General features: G+C 38.0%; 1 protein-coding gene across 6 annotated transcripts in view; it reads left to right on the top strand.

The window, feature by feature from the left end:
• The window catches only part of LOC102838260 (dystrophin-like), a 3237302-nt gene that overhangs the window by 3122399 nt on the left and 87289 nt on the right, over positions 1-27614 (top strand). For 4 of the 6 annotated variants that reach the window (XM_006870143.1, XM_006870144.1, XM_006870145.1 and 1 more), the window contains 7 exons: positions 8120-8286; positions 11192-11303; positions 13628-13764; positions 14795-14833; positions 19133-19198; positions 20281-20346; positions 23064-23222. In XM_006870143.1, the coding sequence (XP_006870205.1) occupies positions 8120-8286; positions 11192-11303; positions 13628-13764; positions 14795-14833; positions 19133-19198; positions 20281-20346; positions 23064-23222 (746 nt within the window). The remainder of the gene's footprint in view (positions 1-8119; positions 8287-11191; positions 11304-13627; positions 13765-14794; positions 14834-19132; positions 19199-20280; positions 20347-23063; positions 23223-27614) is intronic. The other 2 variants (XM_006870148.1, XM_006870146.1) reach the window with 1 other exon arrangement.

Raw genomic sequence — 27614 nt, 5'->3', positions numbered from 1 at the left:
AAAAAAATGTAGGTTCTGATTAAGCAACATTTTAAATAGAAATGAATTAGTAACTCTCTTCGACTTACTGCCTTTCTAGAATGTTTTGTCTCCTAGCTAGAAAGGGTTATTTTGAACATTTGGAAATATTTTGGCCAAGTCTCTTATTGTGTCTTTATGCACAAGATGGATACACGTGTACAATTGAGATTAGATGGTAATATAGTTAGGAAGAGTCATTCACAGTTTAGCAACCAGAGAAGACTGAATTATAGATTTGTATTGTCCTGAGATCATGGTATAACTCATGTTTGGCCTTGACCTGGTTGGTATTTTCATCAGTGACTTTGTGATGATGAGAGAACACATGTTTTAAAATAAAAATATCATACGAGGTTAGGATGAAGGGCCTACTGATTGGCTATTAAAAGTCATATTGATTTTTAAACATATTGATAAGATTGCACAGTGGGTCCAAAATAATGGGAAAGTCCTTGACAGAAGTGAAAGGAAACAAAATCCCAAATGAACACGTGAAGAGTAAAGGGATCACTGGAAAGAGCCCAGAATAGCATTTCCCATAATGCCCAGCACAACACTAATACTTTGTAGTGTTTACAGGCCTTACAAGTTTTTGTTGTTGTTTTAGAGATCTTGGGACTCACAGAGCAAAAAGCGTGGGAAATTCTAAGGTTAAACAAAGTTGAACATGTTTCTTGACTGACGACCTTCTTAGATTTTAATATGTTACCGTGCATTAAGAATTTGAAGAGGCGGATATAATGTGCAATGTTGCCTTAATTAATTGGACCTTCTTTTCATCAAGTGTTTTGCTGGATGATTGATCTGCTGGGTGCACTGGGAAACACTGACCCAGAGGTTTGAGTTGAGCCGAGACCCTGTGTGAGTTAAAAGTATAGAACAAAAGAAAGTAACCCAATTATACTGTCCAGAGACAGTAAATCAAAGTACTAGATCAAGCAGATCACATTTGGAAGGTTTTTTTAAAGGACAATGACAAAGCAAGCCAGGCCATAGGAGGAAGCACTCAAAGGAATCAGGATGAAGAGGCATAGAGAGATAAGACAGCTCTGCTACAATATTTAAAGATCTCTACAGAGGCTGAGAATTTCTGGGTTTCTGGTCTGATGCGTGATACAAGTAATAATGAGGATAATGATAGCAAACACTGACACGGCTCTTGCAACGTGCCAGACTCTCTTCCAAGTGCCTTTCATTTGTTAACTCATTTAATTCTTAAAGCAACACAGTGACTAGGCATTATTCTAATAGGCATTGGTGACCCCTCCTGGCTTGACTCTGGAGCCTCTCTTCCTATCCCCTTTGCTGGTAGATTTCAGCTCAGTGGAATGAAGCACTTTTTAAACCTAAAGCAAAACCCCACTGCTGACAAGTGGATTGTGATTCATAGCGACCCGACAGGATCGAGTAGATAGAACTGCCCCATAGGGTATCGGTGGCTGTAGTCTCAGTGTTGTTGCTGTTGTTAAGTGCTGTTGAGTCAGTTCCGACCCATAGCAACCCTGTACAGGGTTTCCAAGGCTGTAAATCTTTACAGGAGCAGAACGCCTCATCTTTCTCCTGTGGAGCGGCTGATAGTTTCGAACTGCCGGCCTTAAGGTTCGCAGCCCGATTCGTAACCACTACGATACCAGAGCTCCTTAGTCTCAGTGTAAGCAACACTAATGTTAAATAAAGGCTGCCCGTTGTGTGTAATATTTTATAGACACATATTTCTTTTCAAGGTTCTGGCAAGATACAAATAGATAATTAAGGAAGGTCTCATTTTAAAGTTTTAAGCAGGATTGAGGGAGCCCATCCCCTACCCACTGCTGTCCAGTCGATTCCAACTCCTAGTGACCCTATAGGACAGGGTAGAATTGCTCTAAAGTGTTTCTTAGACAGAAAATCTTTGTGGGAGCAGACAAACTCATCTTGTCCCTATGTAGAAGTTGGTGGGTTTGAACCACCAACCTTGCAGTTAGCAGCTCTCTGAGTAATCCATTGTGCCACCAGGGCTCACAAATGTTCAGTGTCATCCTTTAAGGATATTCGGCCCCTTTCACGGCAGTATTTATATAGTTGCTGTTTTTATTATTGTTAAGTGCTGTGGAGTCAGTTCCAACTCATAGCAGTCCTATATAGAGTTTCCAAGGAGCGACTGGTGAGTTTGAACCACCGACCTTGCAGTCCAGTGTCTACCCTGGGCCACACCAGGACACCATAGTTGCTGTAACACTGTATAAATCTTAACGTTGGATGTTGTTGCTAAGTGGTGTCGAGTCGGTTCCAATCCATAGCGACCCTGTATAGGGTTTTCTAGGAGAGGCTGGTGAGTTTGATCCGCTGACCTTGCAGTTCAAACTGATGTTGAAGTCCAGCACATTAACCCACAGTGTCACAATTGACACTGTTGAAGTTCTTCTTGTGCTATAGGACTATTGCAAAAGGTTGAATTGACTTGCACGATCCTTTTCATCTTAGGTTCTCTCTCTCTCTCTCTTTTTTTTTCTTTTCTGTTAAATTTTCCACAAAGTACCTCTGTAATATTATTCTACACAGAGATAAGTGTCAACAAAAGCTTTTGATCAGTCGTTAGAAATGATACCATTTTGCAGTGAGGAAGTTCAAGGTTAAATCGCTCATTATAATGTTAAATTTATAGTCAGGGGCAACAACTGAAGTATGGTTGAAGTGGTCAGTTTTGCAAGCAAGGTCAGTCCCGCCCTTACTTTGTTTCTTTTTGAAATGTGAATAGATTCTTCATTAGGAAGCCATTTTCAAAGAGAGGCAAGATGGGTTTGAAGTTCAAATACTCATTACTTGTTTGATGCTAAATATCACATCACATGTTATAGATTTCATTTACATTGGCCTTGGAGCAGGTAATGAATGCACTTTGATTCTTGAAAAAAATAAAATGAAAATTGCTTGTAGAAAAGGCATCTTTTCATCTAGAGTGCAAACTATTACCAGAAAAGATTTTTAAGGTCAATTGTTATTAGCATTGAGTCGGGTCTGACTCATAGCAGCTCTGTATGGGGTGTGTCCAAGGAGTTACTGGTGGGTTTGAACCGCTGACCTTGAAGTTAGCAGTCCAGTGCTTATCCTACAGTGCCACATCAGGACTCCTTAAGGTCAATTAATACATAGTAAAAAGAAAGAATTAAGCTCACAGGAAACCCAACAGGAATAGCATATACCACAGTTGTTGTTGTTTAGTGCTGTCCAGTTGGTTCCAACCCTTAGCAACCCTGTATAGGGCTTCCAAGGAGCGACGAGTGAGGTTGAACCACCGACCTTGTAGTTCACATGGCTTTGCAGTCTGACGCATTGACCCACAGCGCCACACCAGGAGTCCTGCAGACCACAGTAGACCTACAGTAACTTTACATACTGGAATTATCAAAGAGATTTAAAAAACAACCAAAAAAACAAATATGCTTACCCAGTTTACAAAGAGAAAAGACAAAATTTAAAAGTATCTGCAGTTCTGCATGGAACCACAGACTCTAAAAGTGAGCAAGTAAACAAAATGTTAAACGTTATGGGCTTACAAAACAAAAACAAAAAAATATGTTGTGGGCTTACTGAAAAATGGATGCTGCTGAAGAGAGACTAGAGAGCCAGAAATCTTTCAGGAATTAATAGGAATGAAACAGAGGAGCATTTAAAATATATGTATAGGAAAGATCTGTTCAGAGAAATGAGAAGAGGGGGCAAAATGATGGAAACATCTTAGAAATTATCAAACAACTTCAGGCAATGAGTTGGTGGCTCTGAGAACTCAAGACCATAGCCTCAGGGGACACCATGGTCAACTGGCATAGCATAGTCCACAAAGACAATGTTCTACATCCTGCTTGAGTGAGTAGCATCTGGGATCTTGAAAGCGCATGAGTGGCCGTACAGGACTGAGAAGATTCTAGAGTTGATTAAAGACTAAATAAGAGGTTGCAGAAGCCCAATGAATTTTAAGCAGTATACAAGGTACTGAAAACCAAAGAGATAAAGACATGAAAAGGACAAATTACCTTCAAAGGAGCAAAAGGCCACTTTATTGTGTACTTCTCAACAGTGGCAACAAACACACAATGAGATAACAGTGAAATCATATATTTCAATGTGCTGAAACAAAATTAAGTGAGCAAAGCCAAAAAACCTTTTGATCTAAAATCCTAATTTACAATTTCACCTTAATGGTGAAATCTACCAATAATATGGATATAAAAGGTATAATTGCAGACAAATAAAATCTGAGGAATTTGCCACCAATAGTTATTGAATAAAGGAAATTCTAAAGGATGTGCTTCAGGCAGCAGACGAGCAGTCTCAGGTGAAAGTTGAATTGGGTGACAGGAGGTTGGCAGAAGAATGATGAAGACAGGTGACGACACAGAGTAGAATGCATGAGTTAAGTATAAAGAGGTAAATACTATTATATTCACAACCCTGGAAAAACAACGTTCTATGGGTAGATACATGGGTAGATACACAGGCTGAGTGGGTATGGAAGGAGTAAAAAGATACCCACAAATATATGTGTTTACAGAGGATATTTGTACATGGAATGTAGTGTCCAATATATGGGTAAATCTAACAATATGAAAAATTATAGCATGATCTTATAGGGTTAAAAAATATAACAATTAAAATACATGATTACCATAATATGTGGAGTCCTGGTGTGGTGCTGTAGGATAAGCACTGGACCACAAGATCGGATTGAACAACAAGGTTGGTAGTTCAAACTCACCAACTGCTCCTCAGAAACCCTACCCAGGGTCACCATAAGTTGGAACCAAGTCAATGGCAGTTAATAACAGCAACAACATAATATGTAAGGAGCCCATAGTAGATTACGAGCTGGGCTGCTAACCACAGGGCCAGCAGTTCAAATCTACCGGTTACTCTGTGGGAGAAAGATGAGGCTTTCTGCTCCTATAAAGATTTACAGCCTCAGAAACCCTATACAGGGATGCTGTGAGTCGGACAACCATCACCACCATAATATGTAAGTCAAGTGGTTAAATATATTTAGAATTTTCGAAGATCATTTTAAGGGACCCCTGTAGGGCAGTGGTTGATGAGATCAGTCACTAACAGAAAGATCAGCTCTTTGAACCCACCAGTCATTCCATAGGAGGAAAATGTGGTCTTTGGGTTTCTGTACTGTCCAGAAGAACACGTATTTACTCAATTTAGACTTTGAAAGAGAGAGAATGAAAGAGGCAGACGACGGCAACATGGCACCGTGGAGAACGGTACTAGGGCCAGGAACTTTGGAGTCTAGTACCAGCTCTGAGGCAGTCAGTTTTATGGCCTTTGAAAAGCTTCTGTTCAGATCTATATCTCGGTGTTTTTGTTTGTAAAAGGAAACTTTGGGACCAGGTCTATTTTAAAGTCCCTTTATGAAACATTGAGAAATAGGTTTTATTTAAAAAACAAAACAAAAACAAATGTAGTTTCAGAGTTACTGGTTTTTTTTCCTTCAAAATTTTATCAGTAAGCACTACCATTAAAATATATTAAACAAATAATACTGTTATTATATATCATGATACATGTATGTATGTATGTATAGTTATATAGGTATGCATTACAAGAGGGTAAGTCAAAAAGTATTGCTACTAGGGCTCCAGTTCATACATGCACGGGTTTATTCCAAACAAAACACGTTTAAACATGTCTGTTATCAGTAGATAACTGCAGACAAGTTCTCTCAGTAATATATTTTTCTTGATCTCATTAGGTTGCCTTCAGAAAATAGGTTCAGTTAAAACAGTGGCATCCCAGGAAATCTGCTGGGCCACTTAAGTCAAGGCCGAGAGCTCAGCTCAGAAAGTTATGTCGACTGATTTTGGGGATTCTGTCTTAGTTATTTAGTGCTGCTTTAACAAAAATAACACAAGTGGATGGCTTTACTGAACAGAAATGTATTCTCTTATAGTTTGGTGGTGGCGGTGATGTGCCACTGAGTCACTCATAGTGACCCTGTTTCTGAGGCTGCAGATCTTAATGAGAGTAGAAAGCCTCATCCTGAGGAGTGATTGGTAGATTCAAACTGCTGATTTGTGGTTAGCAACCCAGCTCATAATCCATTTGGCTATCAGGACTCCTTCTCATATAGTTTTGTTGTTGTTAAATGCTGTTGAGTCGTTTCCAACTCAGACCTGTTCCATGTAGGATTTCCAAGGAGCAGCTGGTGAATTTGAACCACCGACCTTGCAGTTCGAATGACTTTGTAGTTAGTGCATTACATTAGCCCACAGAAATCCAAATTCAGGACACCTTCTCTATCAGTGATTCAAGCTCAACTGCTGCTCCTCGGAAATCTTATACAGGGTTGCTATGAGTCGGAACCGACTTGAAACACTTAACAACAACAACTCTAGGAGAAGGATTTCTCTTTCTCCTTCTGGGGAAAGGTACTTGTCTCCTTTCAACATCAGTGGACCTGGCGTCCTTTAGAGATCTCCATGCATCTTGGCACCAATTTTCCTCTGGCTCTGTGAGGCTCATAGCGCAGGGAACGTCTCTAAAGGATGTGTTCTGCTCTCTTTTTCTTGGTGGTCCCTCTGATCTCTGCTCACTTCTCCTTTTATCTCTTGTAAGATAAAAGGTGTTGAGGGTCATGCCCCAAGGAAACTCTGTTTTCATCAGATCAAGGTTGTGATAGGATTAAGGTGGTGCTGTGGGGTAAGCATTGGGCTCCTAACCACAAGGTTGGAAGTTCAAACTCACCAGTTGCTCCACAGGAGAAAGATGGGGCTGTCTGCTGCTGTAAACGCTTTCAGTCTTAGAAGCTCTCAGGATCAGTTCTCTTCTGTCCTATAGGGTCACTGTGAGTTGGAATCAACTCGATGGCAATGGATTTGTTTTGCGTTTTCTTCTACCCTTAATCCTGTTATTGGTTTATCACATCAGACCACATCATGAAGGATCAGTATATAACTGCCACATTACATCATTACATAACTGCCAAATCTCTGAGAATCAGGACCAACCAAGTTGATACATGTTTGGGGGGAACACAGTTCAATCCATGACAGATTCCAAAGGAGTCATCTTGATAGATTTTCTCAAAGAATCCAGGACATTCATGGGGTCTTATCATGAAGACATTATAAGAAAATTGGAAACTGCGTTTTCTGAGAAAAAAAGTCAGATATGTTGCGCTCAGAATTTTTTTTTCATCACAACAATGTACCTCTTCAATCTTCTTCGAGGATAGCAAAGGCTATCCTATAAGACTTTCTGTGGGAAACTTATCCAATCCCCTCTACAGCCCTGATCTTGCCCCTTCAGACACCTTTTTGCTCCCCACACTCTAAAAGGAACAGTATTTACATCCCTCAAGGATGCCAAAATGGCCCTTTGGACGTTGTGTAAATCAAAAAAAGCGAAATCTTTGGAGAAAGGTTGTTTTTGTTGTTAAGTTTCAACAAGTTGACTCTGACTCAAAGCAACCCTGTGTAGGGTTTCCAATGGATGGCTGGTGAATTTGAACTGCTGACCTTGTGGTTAGCAGTTCACTGCTTATCCTACAGCACCATACCAGGACTATAGCAGGAAAGGTTAGGGAGATGGAAACATTGTCTTCAGAAGTATACCAAACTAGATGAAGGATATGTGGAGAAACAATAGCTTCACATTTTGATATTTTGATATTTTAACAAAGGTTTTTATGATTTTGTAGCAACGCTTTTTGACTTACCCTCCCATAATACAACTAAGAAAGTAACATAGTAAAATATCGTTGGTTAACATATTCTATGAAAACATGATCTATTTAAAACTTGGAAGTAAATACAACCTCATTTAAGTGTGTATTTTGCTTCATTTGTTCTATTTATTTTGTTTCATTTTCTTCTCTTGTCATCTCAAGGCAAAAGGAGTTATGGCTTTTTACCAAAGCTTTTGGGGTGGTTGCCTCATGTGTATCTTAGGGGGGATATTTGTAGGAACCAGCTGTGGAAAGCAGACCTCACTGTACAGCTATTGTTCTTTCTATTTTTATATCTTTACTTATTACCTGAACTGACCTATGCTCCGTTACTTTCCCACCTTCTCTCTTATGTTCTTTTGCCTTTCTCCCCTCTCCCTCCTCTCCTTGCAGGCCAATAATAAACCTGAGATCGAAGCAGCGCTCTTCCTAGACTGGATGAGACTGGAGCCCCAGTCCATGGTGTGGCTGCCTGTCCTGCACAGAGTGGCTGCTGCGGAAACTGCCAAGCACCAGGCCAAGTGCAACATCTGCAAGGAGTGTCCAATCATTGGATTCAGGTATTAGGAGCAAAACCCCTGTTGGGATTTTTGTTTTCTCTCTTTTTCTTTTCTCATCTTTTTTGTGACTTGATATTTTTTTTCTTTTCTATCTCATTTGCTGTTAGTTGGGTTCTCTCCAAAGAGGGAGAGAAGGGGATCAGACTTTATCATCGATCATACCTGTCCCTCCCCTGATCGCTGGGGTATTTTGGTGGATCTGACTCATTAGGCAGGTACCACCTTTCCACCTTCACTCTGCAGCTCTTCAGAGCCACAAATTTGGTTGAACTAGACTGCCGGTCTGTCTCCACAGAGTTATTTGTCACAGGATATAGATGAACTGTACTTCCTTCTTCCTTGAACCAAAGCATTCCTACCATCTCTCCCCTTTTTGATAGTCTTTTCTGTATCTAGAAACTCGAAGTATCAGTTATAAAACCAATAGGAAATTCTATTCTGAGAGACCCGTCACGGTTGCTCAGTCTTGTATTCACTTTGTACCCGGTTTTCTTCCACTGAAGTAGCAATAAATAACTCAATCACCCTAAAACTTACTTTTTAAATTTTTTGTGTGAATATGATGACACTCTTTGCATAGTATCCTAATGAACTTCCAGGGGAATATAAAGTATGCAAGTAAATGCAAGATTCACAAAGCAGCTTAAAAAAAAAAAAAAAGGGCAATGTTCTTCATAAATTTGAAAGCGAAAGAGATAGGAAATATCATAGGTTATTAGTCTGCTTGTCTTAATATGTCAAGGAAAACAATTGGCTCTTAAATCTTCAGTCTCATTGACCTGTCTGGGGAGGAGGATATTTTTAAATGAATTAATCTTATTTAACAGTTATCCTAAATCCTAATTCTGAGACAGTGATGTATTTAAACATCTGGATCTTCATCGATGTTTCCTTGGTGATGAATAAACCACAAAGTTGTACACTAGATATATAGTGGATGCTTCTTCCAAATCCACTTAGCAGCTAATATTCTATTCTTGTTTTACGTAGACTTGTTTTATGACTTTGGGGTTTTTTTTGTTTTTTTTTTTTTGAAATAACTGCATTGTACCATTTGTGAGCTTTTTATTCATGGAGATCGTTTACCTTTTGTGCTCATTCTTCCCAACCTCATGCCATTTATATGGAGGTTTTACCAAAAAAAAAAATGGTAGCGGTTTCTAAACCATAGATAGACAACAGTGAGTAGGCAGTGCTTGCAAAGGATGCCTTCTTTCCTTCCTAATTTGTGGCAGGCAAGAGTGATGCCACGGGAGGCCAGGAGGGGAACCTGCAGGGGCTTGCATTACATTTGTTACTGTTCCTTTCTCAGCTTCCTTGTTGTTGTGGTTGAGTGCCTTCGAGTCATTTCTGACTCATAGCAACCCTGCATAGGGTTTCTGGTGGGTTTGAATGCTGACCTTGTAGTTTGCAGTTCACTGCTGATCCTACAGCGCCACAGCAGAAGGCCTTAGCTAGTGGAATTGGAATGCAGGGGAAGAATCTAAAACATAAAAAAGAAGGAGCAGGCAGGCTTTGAAGGACCTAAAGTAGGATTTTCACATTCAGTTCTTTTGTCTATATGAAAGGAAAAGGAGCCTTGGTAGCATAGTGGGTTATGCATGAGCTGTTAACTGAAAGGTCAGTAGTTCGAATCTACTAGACAAGACACTCTTTCTGCTCCCATAAAGATTTACAGCCTCGAAACCCATTATACAGAGTTGTGGACTCGACTGCACACAGCATATATATTCTGGCGTGGAGCTGTAGGATAAACTAGTGACAGCAATTTAAATCCAACAGCCGCTCCTCAGAAACCCTGTACATGGTCGCTATGAGTCAAAACCGTTGCAATGGCACTAAACAAAACATAACATGTATGTATATATTTGTTGTTGTTAAGTGCCGTCAAATAGGTTTTTAGCCGTAGTGACCTTGTATAGGGTTTCCTTGTGGTTAGCAGTCCAGTGCTTATACTACAGTACCACATTGGAAGTCCACACACACACACACACACACACACACACACGTATATATTTGATTATTTTAGGAATCAGCACTTCTCTTTTTTCTCACCCTTTTCCCAAAATTATTTGGAATTTTATTTAAAGCTAGCATTTCCCCCACATTCCCATATGTGGCAGCATAAGGAATATGTTCATTTGAATTGGCAAAGATTCTTAACAGGAAACAAAAAGGGAGTATAAAGCAAAGAATATAGTAGTCTAAGAATTGGGGGAAAGTACCAACTAGTACTTACAGATGATAAATTCTTTCATCTAATCCAAATTGCGTCTTTTCTTGAGGCTTCACTGATCATTTATGAGTCATATGGGGAGGAATTTCTGAAGAGGGAGAGATAAAAGAGACTGTCCAAGTAACTGTTTGAAGATGAATCATGTCAGTCAATCAGAAAATGTAATTAAAGCGAGCCTTATTTTAATTGAGAGTTCGTGTGTAATTATCTTTTGTCTTATTAAATTGCTTTACCTTTATAACTTTTTTCAAAAATAATTGCCTCAGAAAATGTTGTCCCCCATAATGAGTAGGGAGGCAGGCAATTCATCAATCTATCTCCCCTGGAAGTTCTATCCAATTCTAGTATATGGTCTTCAAAAGACTGGAAATTCGCCAGTACTTTCCTACTTAATGTCTAAGAGTTCCTGAAGGAGTTTAAATAAGAGCCGAGGTTTGTCTCCCTCCATCCTTATGTTTGTAGGATAATCTTTTGCCAAAATGTTGTGATAATATAGGGCAGACATCAGAGATACCTGGAGGTAGGTAGTTAATCACTTACCTTGTGGGAATAATGAACGTTGCATTCTTTTTCTAGAATTAAGACAGTGTGGAAGAAGGTTTATTAAAAGTGTTCTTTGGGAATTTAATTTGAAGAAATACATATGTGTTTGTTTTTATTCTTCACCAGGTACAGAAGTCTGAAGCACTTTAATTATGACATCTGCCAAAGTTGCTTTTTTTCTGGTCGAGTTGCAAAAGGCCATAAAATGCACTATCCCATGGTGGAATATTGCACTCCGGTAAGTTAGAGTCCTCCCGAGCATGAAATAACTTTCAGCCTTTGTACCGTTTTTTCCATCATACATAATGCTGTAGTTGATGAGTTTCTCCGATGTGCTCCCAGATTTTTTCCAACTAAAGCGGCTCCAAACTGTAAACTCCAGGATTTACCCTATCCTTGGTGCCTACAGCAGTATCTGGCACACATGGAACAGTCTAGATACTCAACAAATATTGTTGAATGAATAACTAGCTTTCCGTTTCTTAGCGTGGTTGTAGGGCATGCATTTCCACATGCATTTTGCAGAATTCTAGAGGTTGTGGTGCGGTAGAATCAACACTGGACTGTGAGCCACAAAGTTAGCAGTTCAAACTCATCTGCTGCTCATTGGAAACCCTATACAGGGTCATTATGAGTCAGAACTGACTCAAGGGCATCAAACAACCACAACAGAAATTGTGTGGAAAGGTCTTATGGGGTATGGAGAAGGTCTAGTGTAGGGAAGTGTACGGATTCCCCAAAATTCATAATCTGCCACCATAAATCAATGTCATTCACCTTTTATCTGTTTTGTACACTAACAACTAAGGAGCTCTCGTGTATAGTGGTTATGAGTTGAGCTGCTAACCTCAAGGTCAGCAGCTCAAAACTACCAGTTGTTCTACAGGAGAAAGATGAGGCCTTCTGCACCTATAAAGATTTACAGCCTTGGAAACCTTATGCAGGGTCGCTATGAGTCAGAACCGAGTCCACGGCACATAACCATCACCACCAATGTGATGGCTGGAACTGCGGTTGCCTTGGCAGAGCCAGACCAAATTTCACTGGCTGGACGTTCCCCACCTCTGCTTTAAGAGAATGGTTAGTGGCTAAAAAGAACTTTGAATTATCACTGGGGAAATGGAAAAGGTTTAGACTTTGCGGACTGACAAACCTTGGTGCAAATCTTTTGTGCTCTAAACTCTAGAAACTTGCTATTCAAAATATGGTCTTACAGACCAATAACATTGGCATTGCCATGAAACCCGGCCCCAAATGGTTCCCATGCACATCAAAGTTTGTGGAGCGCTACGTTAAAACATTCATCATCAGAGTGTTGTTGCTGTTGTAATAGGGACCCTGTATAAGGAGTTCTGGTAGCTTAGTGGTTACGAATTGGGCTTGCAAACCTCAAGGTCAGCAGTTTGAAACTACCAGCTGTTCTGCAGGAGAAAGATGAGGCTTTCTGCTCCTGTAAAGATTAACAGCCTCGGAAACCCCTGTACAGGGTCGCTATGAGTCGGAACTGACTCCACGGCACACAACAACAATAGCCTTTCTGAAGGAGCCCTGGTAATGTAATGGGCTGCCAGCTGGGTTGCTAACCAAAAGGTCAACAGTTTGAATCTACAAATTGCTCCATGGAAGAAAGATAAGACTTTTCTTCTCCAATAAAGACTTACAGCCTTGGAAACCCTATACAAGGTCCCTGTGAGTCAGAACCAACTCACAACACAACCACCACCACCACCATAGGGTTTCCAAGGAGTGGCTGGTGGATTTGAACCACCAACCTTGCAGTCAGCTGTCCAGTGCTTATCCTATAGCGCCGCACCAGGACTCCCAGTTATTTAATTGTCTTTCTCCTTTTGATTTTTTTCACAAAAGTAGTCAGTAATGGAGAATATACCATACAGGTGAAACATGTATTAATGTAGATTACAAACCAACAAAAGACAAAAGAAATGAGTGGCTGTCAAGTTGATTCTGACTAATTTGGATCCCAAAAGTTTCAAGGTAGAAGTGTGTTCCTTAGGGTATCAATGGATCGAAGGTGGTGGCTCTGTAGGATAAGCCCTGGACCTCAAGGTCAGTTTGAATCACATAGTCGGTGGCTCAAACTCACCAGCCACTCCTTGGAAACCCTATACCGGGTCGATATTTGTCAGAACCAATTCATGCATGCGGTTTGAACTGCCAACCAGTCCAATACTCATCCTACAGTGCCATACCAGGGCAAAACTAAACATCTACTTTTAGACGTTAGGACTTTTCTAAACAACCATCTTTTGAGCAGTTTAGTAGATAAATAAAGTATACTTTATTTATCACAACGATTGATTCATTGAGCTGTTATTGCCCCCATTTTACAGATTATCTGAGTCTTGGAATGGTAAATAACATGATCCTATTAACTCCACTCCACTAGTAATTACCAGGCCTGGTTTCAAAGCTCCATTTATCTGAATACAAGGACTGTGTTCTCTACTGTCCTTAATTACAAAACAAAGGCAGACCACGCCTTGGTTATTTGCTTTGAATGGAACTCTCTTAAACCTGATTTTCTTATCCTTTTCCTTCTAGACTACATCTGGAGAAGATGTTCGTGACTTTGCCAAGGTACTAAAAAACAAGTTTCGAACCAAAAGGTATTTTGCGAAGCATCCCCGAATGGGCTACCTGCCAGTGCAGACTGTCTTAGAGGGGGACAACATGGAAACGTGAGTAGTGGCAAACACATAACAGACTCGCATTTAAAATATTTAAACTCTTTTCAGCTGAATACTCCTCTTTACTCTCCAACGCAAACAGTCTCTTTGATGTCCTTCTTTCGATTTACTTCAGCTGAAAGAGAAAAACAAGCTGATGCTCAATTGCTATGTCCCTGTGTCTCTTGAAAATTCACTTTTTCCAAAAGTTAAACTTTATTTCACAGGTGGGGGTGAGGGAGGGAAGAAACCACATCACCGCTACTAATGGCCTTACAAGGCTTTTTAAAGAAATTTGGGACTGTTTCCAAAGGAATGATTCCAACATTTCATTTCTATTTTTCTCTGTCACAAATCAGTAGACATGTCTTTTTTATCTGATTGTAGTCACTTCGTTTTCTACTTAAGAGAAAATATAGTCACAAGAAAAAGCTTAGCAGTAAGTCATGATGATTCTCGTGATCAGACTGTGAAACTTTCCCTCCTTTATCCATAACTCTAATGGCAACTGTACAAGGACTCAAAGCACTCGGCTGCTAACCAAAAGGTGGCTATGGGGGAAACCCACCCACCAGCCGCCCCACAGGAGAAAGATGTAACTGTCTGTTTTCATAGAGATTGTTGTTGTTGGGTTCCTTTGAGGCGGTTCCGACTCATAGCAACCACCAGTATAGGGTTTCTGAGGAGCAGCTGGTGGGTTCAAACTGCCGACCACCTGGTTCAAAGTCCATTGGTGATTGGACAGCGCCACAACAGAAGTCGTTACCGTCACCGTCTTGAAATCCCTATGGGACAGTTGTCCTTTGCCCTGTAGGCTCATTATGAGTAGGAATCTACTCATTGTCATAGGTTTGGTTTACAGGGACTGAAAATCACACAACTGTTTGTTTTTCTTTAATTCCCTTTCCTCCTTTGTTTGGCTGTTGCTTTCCATGGCTCATACTTAATTGGTTGGATTTTATTTATTTTGGCCTTTCAGTCATTTTTTTGGCTGCTGAGTTTGCCTGTGTCTCTCTTCACCTCCTCATTTTTTGTTTTGCAGTCCTGTTACTCTGATCAACTTCTGGCCGGTAGATTCTGCGTGAGTACTTTTGCTGAAGGGTACTGCTACCACCAACACATTTGCTCGCTTTCTTTTTGTTTTGTTTTTAATTTAATTTTTGTTGTGTCTGTTTGTTTTGTCTTAAAAACACATTAATTTCCCTTCCTTCATTCCTGCTTTCTTTTGTTTTCTCTTCCCTTGATAAGAGGCTGAGAGTGTCACCTGACTCAGAGGGTGGGGATTTCAGGTCGCCTGCCCAGCAGAAATCTTGGTCTGAGTTCACATTCAAATCCAAGATGTTACAGGGTTTGGGGTTGTATTCCTGGGAGATGTGTTTATATATGTCTTTAACTATAAGCAGGAAAGAGCCTGATTGCATATTAACATTCTTTAGCTATAGATCTTGAGATACAATGTTTTAGGGCCTTCGAGGAAATGCTCGGTTATTCTTTAGGGCCTATTATAAGTGGACTATTTAAAATCAGCAGAACTAGCTGAGTTTGATTGAATCCTTTCAGTGAGGCATGTGGACTTTTTATTAGCTTACGCTATGCTTATCTGACTAATCTTTATGTATATGGGTTTCTGAATTTGGAACTAAATTTACTTTGCTCACCTCTCCAAACTCAATATTCAAACTCTTAAATGGCAAAGTGTGCTGTCGTCTTTATTCTTACTATTGTTATGCATTAGTAATACTAATATTAGATAAGAACAGATCATTGATTTATCTCAGAATGTATAATATTAGATAACTCTCGTTTGGGGCCTGTGATTTGTATATTAACGAACAAAGCATGCATGTTTTAAATTATGTTTGGTGTGGATTTTACAGAAATTTTTTATATTTCAATACATACTTTTAAAAGATATTTATGTAAAGCCAGATGGCTCTATTCGATATAAGGGGAAACATCCTATTTGGAAGACGGGCTTATGTAAGGATTCACATAGGAATAAATTCATTAAAATTCTTCTTTTAATTGGGTCTATTTTATTATTCCACTATGTAATTTATTTTAAATTACATCCTTTTTTAAAAAAAATTCTATAGTGATGAATGCAAACTAACAATTGAAGTTTAAGTCATTATTGGCCTAAAGGAAGTGGAAGTCTGCCCTTTCTTTTTAAAAACTGCGTTATTGTGCCTCTTAATTGTAAGATATAGTAACTGTAAGCAGTGAACTAACTATATGATTTCTTAAATCATTGTACTTAAGCAACTTGAGGAGTTATTTGATTGAATTAATTTCCCTGCCTATTAGTAATTATTTGCACTAACCCAGGTAGTCTGTTTATAAAAGTTAAACCTTTCGTAAATTACAAATGCTTAAGGAATTGATATACTGGAATCTTCAACTTGATTGGATCCTGATAAGTAAGTGGATGTAATTTGTGTCGGACTAGGTTCTAACCAGTCAAGAAGTCCAAGAGACAGATATTGCTAAGGAATAATTTTTCAAAATGCAGGGTTAGAGGTAGTAAACAAATAATATTAAAACAAAAGAAGAAAATGTATTTATTTTACATATATGAAAAAAAATGTGACAATTATTTTAAAGTCATTAACTTATTTTAAGTAGAGGCTATTTGTCTTAAGCTTTGAAACATTTAAAATTAATAGCAACCTTTCTTAAAAGATCTTCACTAACAGCGAAAACATACCACCATTTTGCCTTCTTTTTTGCTAAATTATTCAGAAATAGTGGCAAGTACCAATTTTGATGAAGAAGTTAACAGATTCAGTAATTAAGTCCATGTTTTCTTTAATGCCAGTTGTTTCATTAAAGTCTGTACTCATTGTCATTGTTAAGTGCAATCGAGTTGGTTCCAATTCATACTGACCCTGTACAGGGTTTCCGTGGAGCAGTTGGTGGGTTTGAACTGTAGATCTTGTGGTTCACAGTTCAGTGCTGATTCGATGGTGCCACACCAGAGAGCTGTAAATAATGTTTACAATATATTATAAAACCATCCTATTCATGCAGAAGAGAAATCCTAAGGTATTTTTGTCTTGCAATAATTCTGTCTGATTCTAAATCCTGTGACGATTCTAAACACTGAATCCATGTAATATGAATCATGGAATTTGAATCTGAAGTTCACTTAGCTACAGGTGTTTTGTTTTTCCTTAGCTAAGATCTTTATTTGTCTGTAACTATTTGACATATTGTTTTAAACTAAATCTATAATAAGCTTCTTATATTGTTTTGCACATGCGCAAGACAGTCTATTAGTATTCTTTGAGCTTCTGTTTGAATTCTGAATGGATGAAACTTTTTACTGAAGTTTTCACAAAAGAGATAATGGTGAGAGAGGGAGTGGAATTGACCCAGAGGTCTTAATTATAATAGGAAGTAATAAGTGGAAAAAAGGAACAGTGTTGTTACTTTGCTTGGAAAAGTATTTTAGAAGGGTTTGCATGGAGCTTTGATTCTGGACTAAGTAGTTTTGAACTTTTACTAATTCTTCGTTTTTTACTCTGTTCTTCTCCTACCGGTACTCCCTTTAGGCTTATTTCCTGGTTTAATAAGTAGCTTCTGTTAGAGTATATTCTTTTAGATTTCTGGTTATGCATGTTGTCCTAGGTGTTATGTGCATTAATTAGAAAAATAACATGAACGTATCCTCAAAGCTAAGAATTAAAGTACTTACTGTATAAGATCTTAACTTGAAGTGTTTTATATTTACATGTCTACTTTTCTTGATGTAGTTTATGCTCCAAATTCCAGGTTTTCTTTCTTTTATACACTATCAGGGTAGCAACTATTTTAAGGGAAACCACTACTAAAATATTTATCTTGACAATCTTTCAGTTTAAACAAAATTTATGCAATTGAAAGACTATGGTCTGTTCCAGAAGAAAGGGCTGAGAAGCCAAATCATCCAAGTACTAAATTATGTCACCCTACAGTAAAGATTTCAAATGAAACTTTGCTCTGCCTATGAAATTAAAGTCAGCCTCACCCTTTTTTTTTTAATGACAATTTAAACATCTTTTAAATTCATTCCAAATTTCATTATTGTACCCACTTGACCTAAGCAGACATTGATTTTCATAAATAAGATCTTCATGTTTCAGGAAAGATGTCCAGGCCTAGTTACTTGCTGTTAAATGTTGTCATCTTATAGTAGTGTATCCTCATTAAGAATTATGAATTTCTAGAACATTTCCTACTTAAGCATGGATAAAATTCTACAATTTACTCTTTTTTTTTTTTTATAAAAGTAGTTTAAAAAAAATTGCTACTTAGTGTCATGACCAATTCCTTGAATGCTGCTTGTACTTTGGGTTAAACCAGAATCCTCACTAAATAGATTACTGTTGACTTTTGGATTCATGCTTTTACCTAAGTGTGTTCTATATCGGAAGAGAAATGGAAGAGACCTTTTGTCCCATTCCAATTGAAACAAAAAGCATAAGCCCAATCTGGTTTTCCATACAAAGATTTTTGTTTTTCTAAGTTTCATCCAAAAGTTAGTTTAATGGAAAAAAAAGAAGAATTAACATCACAACAGAAAGGGTGAAAAAGTGTCAACACTACCAAAATTCTAGTCGATAAATAGAGCTTTAAAAAAGGGGGAAGGAGTTTTATAGCTATATGGTATATATACTATTCATGCCAATTTCCCTCTGTATGTTAATACAGTATCTCTAATTAAAAAAAAAAAATTCCTATGTCATTGAATTAATTTAGCCATTCTTATTTGGAATATCACAATATAATCTCTAGGGCCATTATGTTTTATTTATATGAGTCAGTAGTATGATCCCATTTTTAAACTGATAGGTTTAGTCTTTCTTTATAAAATGGCCTAGACCAAGTCATCTTGATACGGAGTCTTAAGTCATGGACTGGAGCTTCTGGGGAAATCAAATTATTGACTTTTAAATGTACAGTTTCCACTTAATAAGGAGACTGAGAATGGCATAGGTGCAAACTGTTAGCAATTTTAAGCCACATAGTGTTCACCTAACTGGAGAACTATAGGATTTATGAAATTACAAGGTAGGAAAACAAAATATGCTACCTAGAGAATGTCTCCCCCAACCTTTGCTATAATCAGAAAAGTTTTGGATCTTTCTTTATGGCTTTTGAGAAAAGCAGAAGGATGAGAAATCACCTTTCAAACCTGGATTTAAAATATTTGATGATATCTAAGATACAGGGACAACTAAATGTGTACATTATCCATAGAATTAGAATAAAAGCATTATAGGTCATCATGTATATGATGTAAGTGTTTGGTTTGGGGGGTTTTTGGTTCTTTTTTTTTTTTCTCTCTCTCTCCATTAATGGATGGTATCTATGACTAATCGCATTTTCTGCCTTATAGGCCTGCCTCGTCCCCTCAACTTTCACACGATGATACTCATTCACGCATTGAACATTATGCTAGCAGGTATGAGACTAGTTGAATGCCAGGCAAATATTGATTGAAATAACTAACCAAGAAAAGCTAACCTATAATAATCTTAAACTATTTTTTTTTCTTTCTTCCCCAATCTTGTCTGATTTTTACTAATCAACTTGCCCCCTAACGTGCATGCCATTCCATTGCATGCTGTTTTTTGGACACTTACAAGAGCATTAGTCCAGAACAATTTCTCCTAACTCTGGCCTTTAAGCATTTCTGGTAGCCTTATTATGTTTTCTATACGGAGCACGTTTTATATAAATGAACTTAGAAATCCCCTAACTTTCTTAGAAAACTGCTTGACCAGACATTAATATGTGAAGAAATGATCTTGTGTTATGTGGAGAATATGAAAGCATCCTCTATCCATTTGTGTGCCTATTTTACATAGTAATTCTGTGACGAGCAGACTAACTTTCCTAATCCTTGCAACTTTCTGCCCTGCTTCCTTTGTGTTTGAGATAATTATTCTTTACCTAAAAATAACGGTATTTTTGCTAAATAAATCTGTGAGAGTTTGGCTAACTTTTTTTTTTTTCTTTGTAAAGAAGACTATTATTTTCTGAGTTGAAGGAGGTTTTTAAAGGTAAAAATTGGTAGCAGAATGATGAGAGTTTACTGTGAATCCATCTTTTATCAATATTCGAACTGCTGAGCATGTTTCTCAATCACGGATAGTGCTAAATAGTTGTATAAGTCTGTCATCAGTGGAAAGCATGAACTGTCTTTCAGACAAAGGAAAGTGGAAGGCAAGGAGTGCATGTGTTGTTAGAGAAGCTTTTCTTGGGGAAACAAAGGCCTGTTCTCAGTGAAAGGTAGCTCAATCTGTGAAAAAATAAAATACAACTTCCCTAGAATCTATAGCATCGATGTAAAGCTATTAACTTGCTCTGTTCTACCACATACTGCCTCAAATGGTTAGGCCAACACACACATCCTTTAGTTTGAAGGATTTCTTTCTCCTCTTGACATGATTTATCCTTTAGCTTTCAGGAATGTTCGATTAGGTCTTGAATAGATTCTAAGAAGTCACATAAGTTTTAATGAGCTTTTACGTTTTTTATCAGGCTAGCAGAAATGGAAAACAGCAATGGATCTTATCTAAATGATAGCATCTCTCCTAATGAGAGCATGTAAGTATCCCATCTCTTTTTATAAAATATTCCTGATGATGAAATGACTTTCAGGGATTTAGAGGTAGAGTAGAGCAGGGTATAAGAATTAGCAGTGTATTCATTTGATCTCTCTAGGAGCCATCCCTTTACTTCTTTTACTTTTTTTTTTCTTTTCCCTGTAACAATTCACGGGCTTACACAGAATGAGTTTATTCAAATTCTGGCAGTTTTGGTGTTCCAGAGTAGGAAAAAATGTTTTGTCTTAGTCAGTCTTATTTAATACTATATTAAATAAGTGCAAAGGATTTATATTAAATAAGTGTAAAGTACAGAACCCCAAATACTAAAATTATATTGGATGATTTTTTTTTTTTTTTACTGAACAGACCAAATATATAAAGGGATTGAATGTTGATTTGAAAGTGATGACTTAAGTACAGTTGTCCCCACTCATGAGAGTGAAAATGTAATCTTAGTGTAGTTGTATTGCTATTTCAATATGGCAGGTTAGTTGGACACTTTTCTTCAGAAATCCAAAGTAGTTGATTGTTGTGAATTAGCAACTTCAGGTTGCGGAGGGTTTCAGAGGAGAGAGGATCGATTCAGGTCACAGTTTGTTAGTGAGATGATAAGCCAGTCTTGTGAAACTATAAGAAAGGTGATAGCATGGTCTTAAGAGTGACAGAGAACACAGAGATGCAGAGACTTCATTGTATAGAGTACAAGAATATTGCCATCAACCAAGAAAATGCTGACCAGGCTTGAGATGAAGGGAGCAAACTAAGGAGCTAATATGAAGGAAAAAATAAGGATTGGCCTACCAAATTTAGACGAAATCCATTCAAATATATTGATGGTTTAAGTTTAATAAGCTATGGCTCTCACCACTTTGTCATGGGGTACCTAAGCCTACGCAAAAAGGAATAGTGGTACATTTATCATATGTAGCTGGTATGACAACCCGAAGTCATGCTCAGATAAAAAAGGACCTTAATAAGGATTGGGCTGAAGGAAAATAATATCAAAGTGGCATTTGTGTATGACTGCTTACTGAAGACATGAGAATAAATTGCCGCGTAATGCAACCAAGTTAATAATAAAGAAATCACGTCAACCTTCAGTCATTTTTATATGACTTGGCTATTTAAAACGAAACCAAAAAACCTTTCCCCAAGCATTTATATGCTGCTTTCTTTCTTAACTATGGGAAAAGGTATCAGTAGTATTGGTAAATAAAATACTTCCACAGGAATACATGTAGCTAAAAACCAATCAAATGTAAATGATTTGAATGAATTGCTTCTTTGGGTCGCTGATTTAGATAAGAGCTAAATGAATTCAGGTGGTATCTGTATAACACTAGCTACCATGGGTGACCTGCCAACAATAAGAGCATTTTCATTACAGTTGCACACTGTAATTCAACATGAGACGTTCTGGCAAGACAATTTCAGAATTTAGGAAGAGAGAACACAAATTAGATAATTGGCAAAATTGATTTTGTTTCATTTTTAAATATGTTGACCTTTAGCTGAGTCTGAGGACATAGAACCCATTTAAACTCAAATTTGGATGGTAAATCATGATTTGGGTGGGCAGGTGGAGGAGTAGGGGGAATGTACTTTGGTAGATTGGTTGATTTCACTCAAATGTTTGTTTCTAAAATCTGGTCATTTTAGTTATCAGTTAACTAGTTCTATAACTTGGTAGACCAAAATGCCTTTATTTTGTTTTCCCCTAATATTTTTTATAATTTTTTAATTTAGAAGACATGGAGATGAGAGAAGGAAATGAAGTGGGTGCAGGGGAGGAAGTACTATAATATTATCTTAGTGATAATTTAACCAGAACCAAAGACTTTTAGATTCCCATTGAGTCAGAATGAAATTTTTTGTACATTTGAGATAAGCAGACATTTCAGGAGCTTAGAAAAAATACATTCAGAAAATGTTTTTCTCCATGTATGAGAGAATTCCTAGTTCCCAGGGAAAAGTGCACCTGTGTCTTCTAAAACATAATCATTTAACTTCTTTTTTTACCCCTTCTATTAACTCTTACAAGCTAGGATCTGAAGGATGAGTTGTTTTGTAAACTTTTAACCAGTCACCTTAATGATAAAAATTAAAAATAGTCTTCTATTTTTGTTGTTTTTGTTGTTTATTTTTCTATCTAAACAGTAATTGGGTTGAACAGTCATGTGTCTACAATTTAATTATTGTTACTTTCCTGCCCCTGTGATTTTTGAAAGTAAAAATTGGCTTCTTGAAGCAACACTTTTTTGGTTACGTTGCCTTCCACTTCAATTGTGTTTTTTATTTTGTAAGGGCTAGAGTTTTTTCATTTCCTAGTCACTATCAACAATAGCGTGAGTTAGTGGACAGGTTATCTTGACATGCATGATAGGAAAAGCATTGTACAGCTGTTATTGTGTCTTTGGATATTTATTAACTATTGATTAAACTGTCAACATGGAGTCACAGCATTTCTGTCATTCTACCTTTTGTTTACCCAGGGAAATAAGCCAACCACATTCAAGTGAAAGTTTGAGAAAGAAACACCTTGAATTGTCAAGAGCTAGTACCAAAATGTCTTTAGAAGCCGGAAAGAGGTTCTAATTAATTGTTAAGAGCAAATCAATGTTTTTCTTTTTAAATACACACCTTAGTCCCTGATCCCCCTACCCCCAAAGCAAAATAAGGAGAGGAAAAACCAAAACCTTTGATTTTATTTTCCAGAGATGATGAACATTTGTTAATCCAGCATTACTGCCAAAGTTTGAACCAGGACTCCCCCCTGAGCCAGCCTCGTAGTCCTGCCCAGATCTTGATTTCCTTAGAGAGTGAGGAAAGAGGGGAGCTAGAGAGAATCCTAGCAGATCTTGAGGAAGAAAACAGGTGAGTTTTCTTTCTAGCTTTGTCATTGGTATGCAGAGTGCATACACTCGCACACACAGAAAAGTGCCAGGAATCTTCACTTAGAGTCATGTTATGCCTTAATTGTTTTCTAAAATAATCTCTTTAGCTCCATTTACAGATTCACTTTCCTTTTTGTTTTTGGAAAGAAGAAAATGAATACAGTAGTATAATTAAGAACTCATATTTTAGGGGTTTAAGGAACTGAAGCTGATGGCGGTATTTGATTTGTTGCATGTGTTTTCGAGGTTTTGGTTTTATATTTGAGAAGAGAGTTTAAGAAAACCACAGGTCATTTAATTTTGTGATGACATGCTTTGTATATGTGTTTGGCCATAGTATCTATCACAAAGCCTTTAAGAAAGTAGGTTCATTGGCTCGGTTTCTATTTGTTAACAAATTGCTTCTTAGTTTTCTTCATCAAATTCAGAAATCATTACTTATGTTCACTACCTTAGCAGATTAGTGAGACACAATCCAGTTGTCAAATAGCATCTGCAAAAGATGTTCATGTAAAAGTAGCAGAAGTTGTAGAAGTAAAAGGCTGAAGAAAACTGACAAAGAAAGAGGTATTGTGTGGTGTCAGAATCATAACAATCACAGGACTTGTACCTTTTTTTTTTCCTTTTTCTTTATATAGAGATTTAGAATGAATCTAACTACCTAGACCATTTGCTCAGTTTTGGAATATGTAATGGAACGACATGACTCAGATTGGATTTTTACTTTTGTATTGCTATATTGATTATATCACACCACAGGTCCCTTGGTTAAGAACATGTGATCATTTCTAACTCCCAGCATGCCTTCTTCAGATAAATGCCAGTAGGCAAGTCTTTAAAGGAGCATTTGCTCAAATTTGTAGGACTTCAGTACTTTCCTCTCCTTGATTTAGCCTGAGGCAGGCACCAAGACCTCTCTCTTAATCTAGGCAACACAGGATGTCTGTGGCTAGTGCCCTCAGCGAATGTGTCACCACTAGATAAAAATAAAACAAAATGCTGTCATTCATCCTTTGCTTTCTGCTGCCACTGCCCACACCTACTTCCTAATACTTCTGACCTAGCGTATGGCACAGTTCCTTATCGGAGTGACTTCCCTTGAATCACTTTCTCACACTGCCAGTAAATAAATCTTCAGTACTGGCTCTGGTTGTGTATCTTTTCAGAACCAATACCCATCATGGTATTCTTCTTTCATTTGATTGCTGTATCTACAAAATAATCCAGCTTCTCAGCTGGGCATTCAGAAGCCTTCCACCAGTTTCTCTTGACCTGCTTTTTCAAGTTCATCTTCTTCCATACTCCCTGTGTTCCAGACATGTGGTTGTAACTGGTATTATATGATACATCCTACTTTTATGTACCTTCTGGTTCACACTCAAGCTCGCTTCTTGGCCTTTCAGCTCTGCAATATCTGCCAAAAGAGTCCTTCCCATCTTCCATGACCCTGTTCCCAAAACCTTTCCCACAGAGCCCTCCTAGTTTCCTGCAGTTGGAAGTAACCTATCTTTTCCATATATTCCCAGAACACTCTTACTCTTTCCCAGAGAACTCCTTGAGAGCTGACCTTTTTATTGGCTATTTACCAATGCCTCCCTCTCAATACATGGTGAGAGCACTGGGTCTTAATCTTCTTCATGCCCCTTATAGTAACCTGTCGCTGTCTGAATGTTTAGCAGGTACTCAAGAAACATTTGATGAAGACCAAAGGTAAGATATACAGCAATGAGGTTATATGAGTACCATCCAGAAAGAAATATTGAACATTCTGTTGGTTCGAATGACAACTTTCTATTCCTGGCCTATTTGTAACATGGTTTGGCAGTGAAGATCGTGATTAATAAACCAATTACATTCTGTTTCTTGAAGATCATCATTAGTAGCCATAGAGGTCACAGTCAAATAGGAAGAGAGCGTTGAGACTAATATTGTAATAGAATTTTATGTTTTTCAAGAGTAAAAATGTTTTTGTAGTATATGTGTGTTGCCGTTGTGCAGTTTATCTTATCAGGGTCATGAATTCTGTTTTGTTTGTTGTTAAACACACTCTCCCTCCATATCATGACAACCAAACCACAGAGTACTCTTAATTATCATTTTGTTATTTTCAGAGCGCTTTAGTGTATTTTAGGTCATTTAATTTATCTAAAAGAGGCCCTGGTGGTACAGTGGCCAAGCATTCAGCTGCTAACTGAAAGGTCAGTGGTAGGAACTTGCCATTTGCTCTATGGGAGAAAGATATGGCAGTCTGCTTCCGTAAAGATTACGACCTTGGAAACCCGATGGGGCAGTTCTACTCTGTTACATGGGGAGTTGCCTTGCCAGCAGTAAGTTTAATAGTGACTGTTTCTTATCAGGTGTTTCCAGTACTCTTGGGGCCCTGGAGGCATGCTGTTTAAGCACTTGGTAGTTAATTGAAAGGTCAGCAGGTTGAACAAACCAGCCACTTCATGGGAGAAAGATGTGGCAAACTACTTCTGAAAAGACTGCAGTCTTGGAAACCCTATGGAGCAGTTATACTATGTCCTATGGGGTCACTATGAGCCAGAATGGACTTAATGGCAATGAGTCTGGAATCTTCTGAAAGCTCCGAAAGGGAGAGCTTGTTTCCTTTCTGTAGATGAGGAAACTCTGGCTCAAAGAGGTTCAAATATCTTGCTTTTGACATCACAATCAGTCAGTGGCAGAGCCAAGTTCAAGTCTTAAGTTGTCTAACTCAACATAGTAACTCTGCCTTGGACCAGAGAATTACCAAGAATCGGTCTATGTAAATATCATTAACAGTGAACCTTGGTATATTCCCTGGAATGCATCTTAACTGGAGGGAATAGTTTTTAAAAGTACATGTTACTGAATAAACCATTTCACTTACCTCTGTGGTACAGTGATATCCATATTAGCATTAAAGATATCTAAGGCTATTCCCAAAGAACGAAATAGTTTGTTCTCTGAAAGAAGAAGGAAAAACATTTACTCCAGGGATGCTTAGTGTTCCAAAATGAGGAATCTAGAGTTGATGCAAGTCTTTCTGTAGGTTATTATGATCTTCAAGAAAAGATCAGGGTACGCTTTCTTCTTTATCCCTCCTTTTTGTCACATTTTGCCTACTATCAAATTCCAAAGAAATAGCTCTATAGAGCTCCCTTCCGGAAAATAGCCTGTGTAGTTCCCTCCTATTTTCTATGTTCCCTCCTATTTTCCTTGACATTTTGCTCAAGATGCTTCATAGCCATATGTTTTGTCTTTGAGACAACATTCAATGTTGCTTGTTGTTGTAGTTGTTGTAAAGTGCCATCGAGTCAATTCCGACCCATAGCGACCCTGTATAGGGATTCCAAGGAGCAGCTGGTGAGCTTGAGCCACCGACCTTGCAGTTCAAACAACTTTGCAGTCTGAGGCATTAGCCCACAGCGCCACACCAGGACAAGCCTTTAATTTGGTATTCCTGGTCCTTCTGAGAAAACGCAGGGAATCAATAGATGCTCCCTCTCTCCATATCTACCAAATCAAAATTGGACTACATGGTCTGACAGATGCAAGCATACTTTTGGATTAAAATAGGAAAGGATATTTTATTGAGATTGTCCTAAGTCTTTCAGATGTTTAATTACCATATCAATGTCTATTTGGGTTCTTTGTTCTGTAACTCTGACTTACCTCTAAGTGACAGTAAAAGAGAATAGTTAAGGTAACCCCCCCACTTTTGTGACTAGATATGTTATTGAATTCTAGCAGTTATACTTATTCATGACACTTCACCACACCCCTTGGAAAACAGGGAATAATCTAGAAGTTCCTCAAAATGTCTTATCTCCATCTTTAGAATTCCATCTTTCCCAACTGCTGCACCTATATAGCACTCAGTAAATGTTTATTTCATAAATTAATGAATAAATGAATACACACAAAAAATGAATTTAACTGTAGCCCACATGGATACACTTTTGACTAGCATTGTTTTAAAAACCTAATTTCATAAAGGCAAGCCTTTCACCCAAATGCTTTTCTTCTGCTCACTTTTCAAATACTTCCGTTTTTCAGACTTCTTTGATTAGCATCAAACATTGCTTTTTTTCACATTTAGAATGTGAGACGTCCATTTCCAAATCACATGGCCTATGTGTCTCCCCCATTGACAGGCCTGTTAGCCATTCTCTACTTCCTGGTTTATGCCACAAAGATAAGGCTAAATTAAAGCGCCAAGCAAAAACTAAACTTGACTCAAAATTATCCTGATGGTGCCTCATACATTTGGACAAATAGTAACAGTGAGATGATACACAATCTTTAATGATTCCGTTCTGCATGCTGTCTCTCCCTCACTGCCTCAAGTGATTTGGATCCACCAGTATTTGATGGAGACCACAGCGGA

This window comes from Chrysochloris asiatica, unplaced genomic scaffold, assembly GCF_000296735.1.
Source record: "Chrysochloris asiatica unplaced genomic scaffold, ChrAsi1.0 scaffold00139, whole genome shotgun sequence".
Classification (NCBI taxonomy): Eukaryota; Metazoa; Chordata; class Mammalia; order Afrosoricida; family Chrysochloridae; genus Chrysochloris; species Chrysochloris asiatica.
This window is presented reverse-complemented; position numbering and strand designations above follow the sequence as displayed.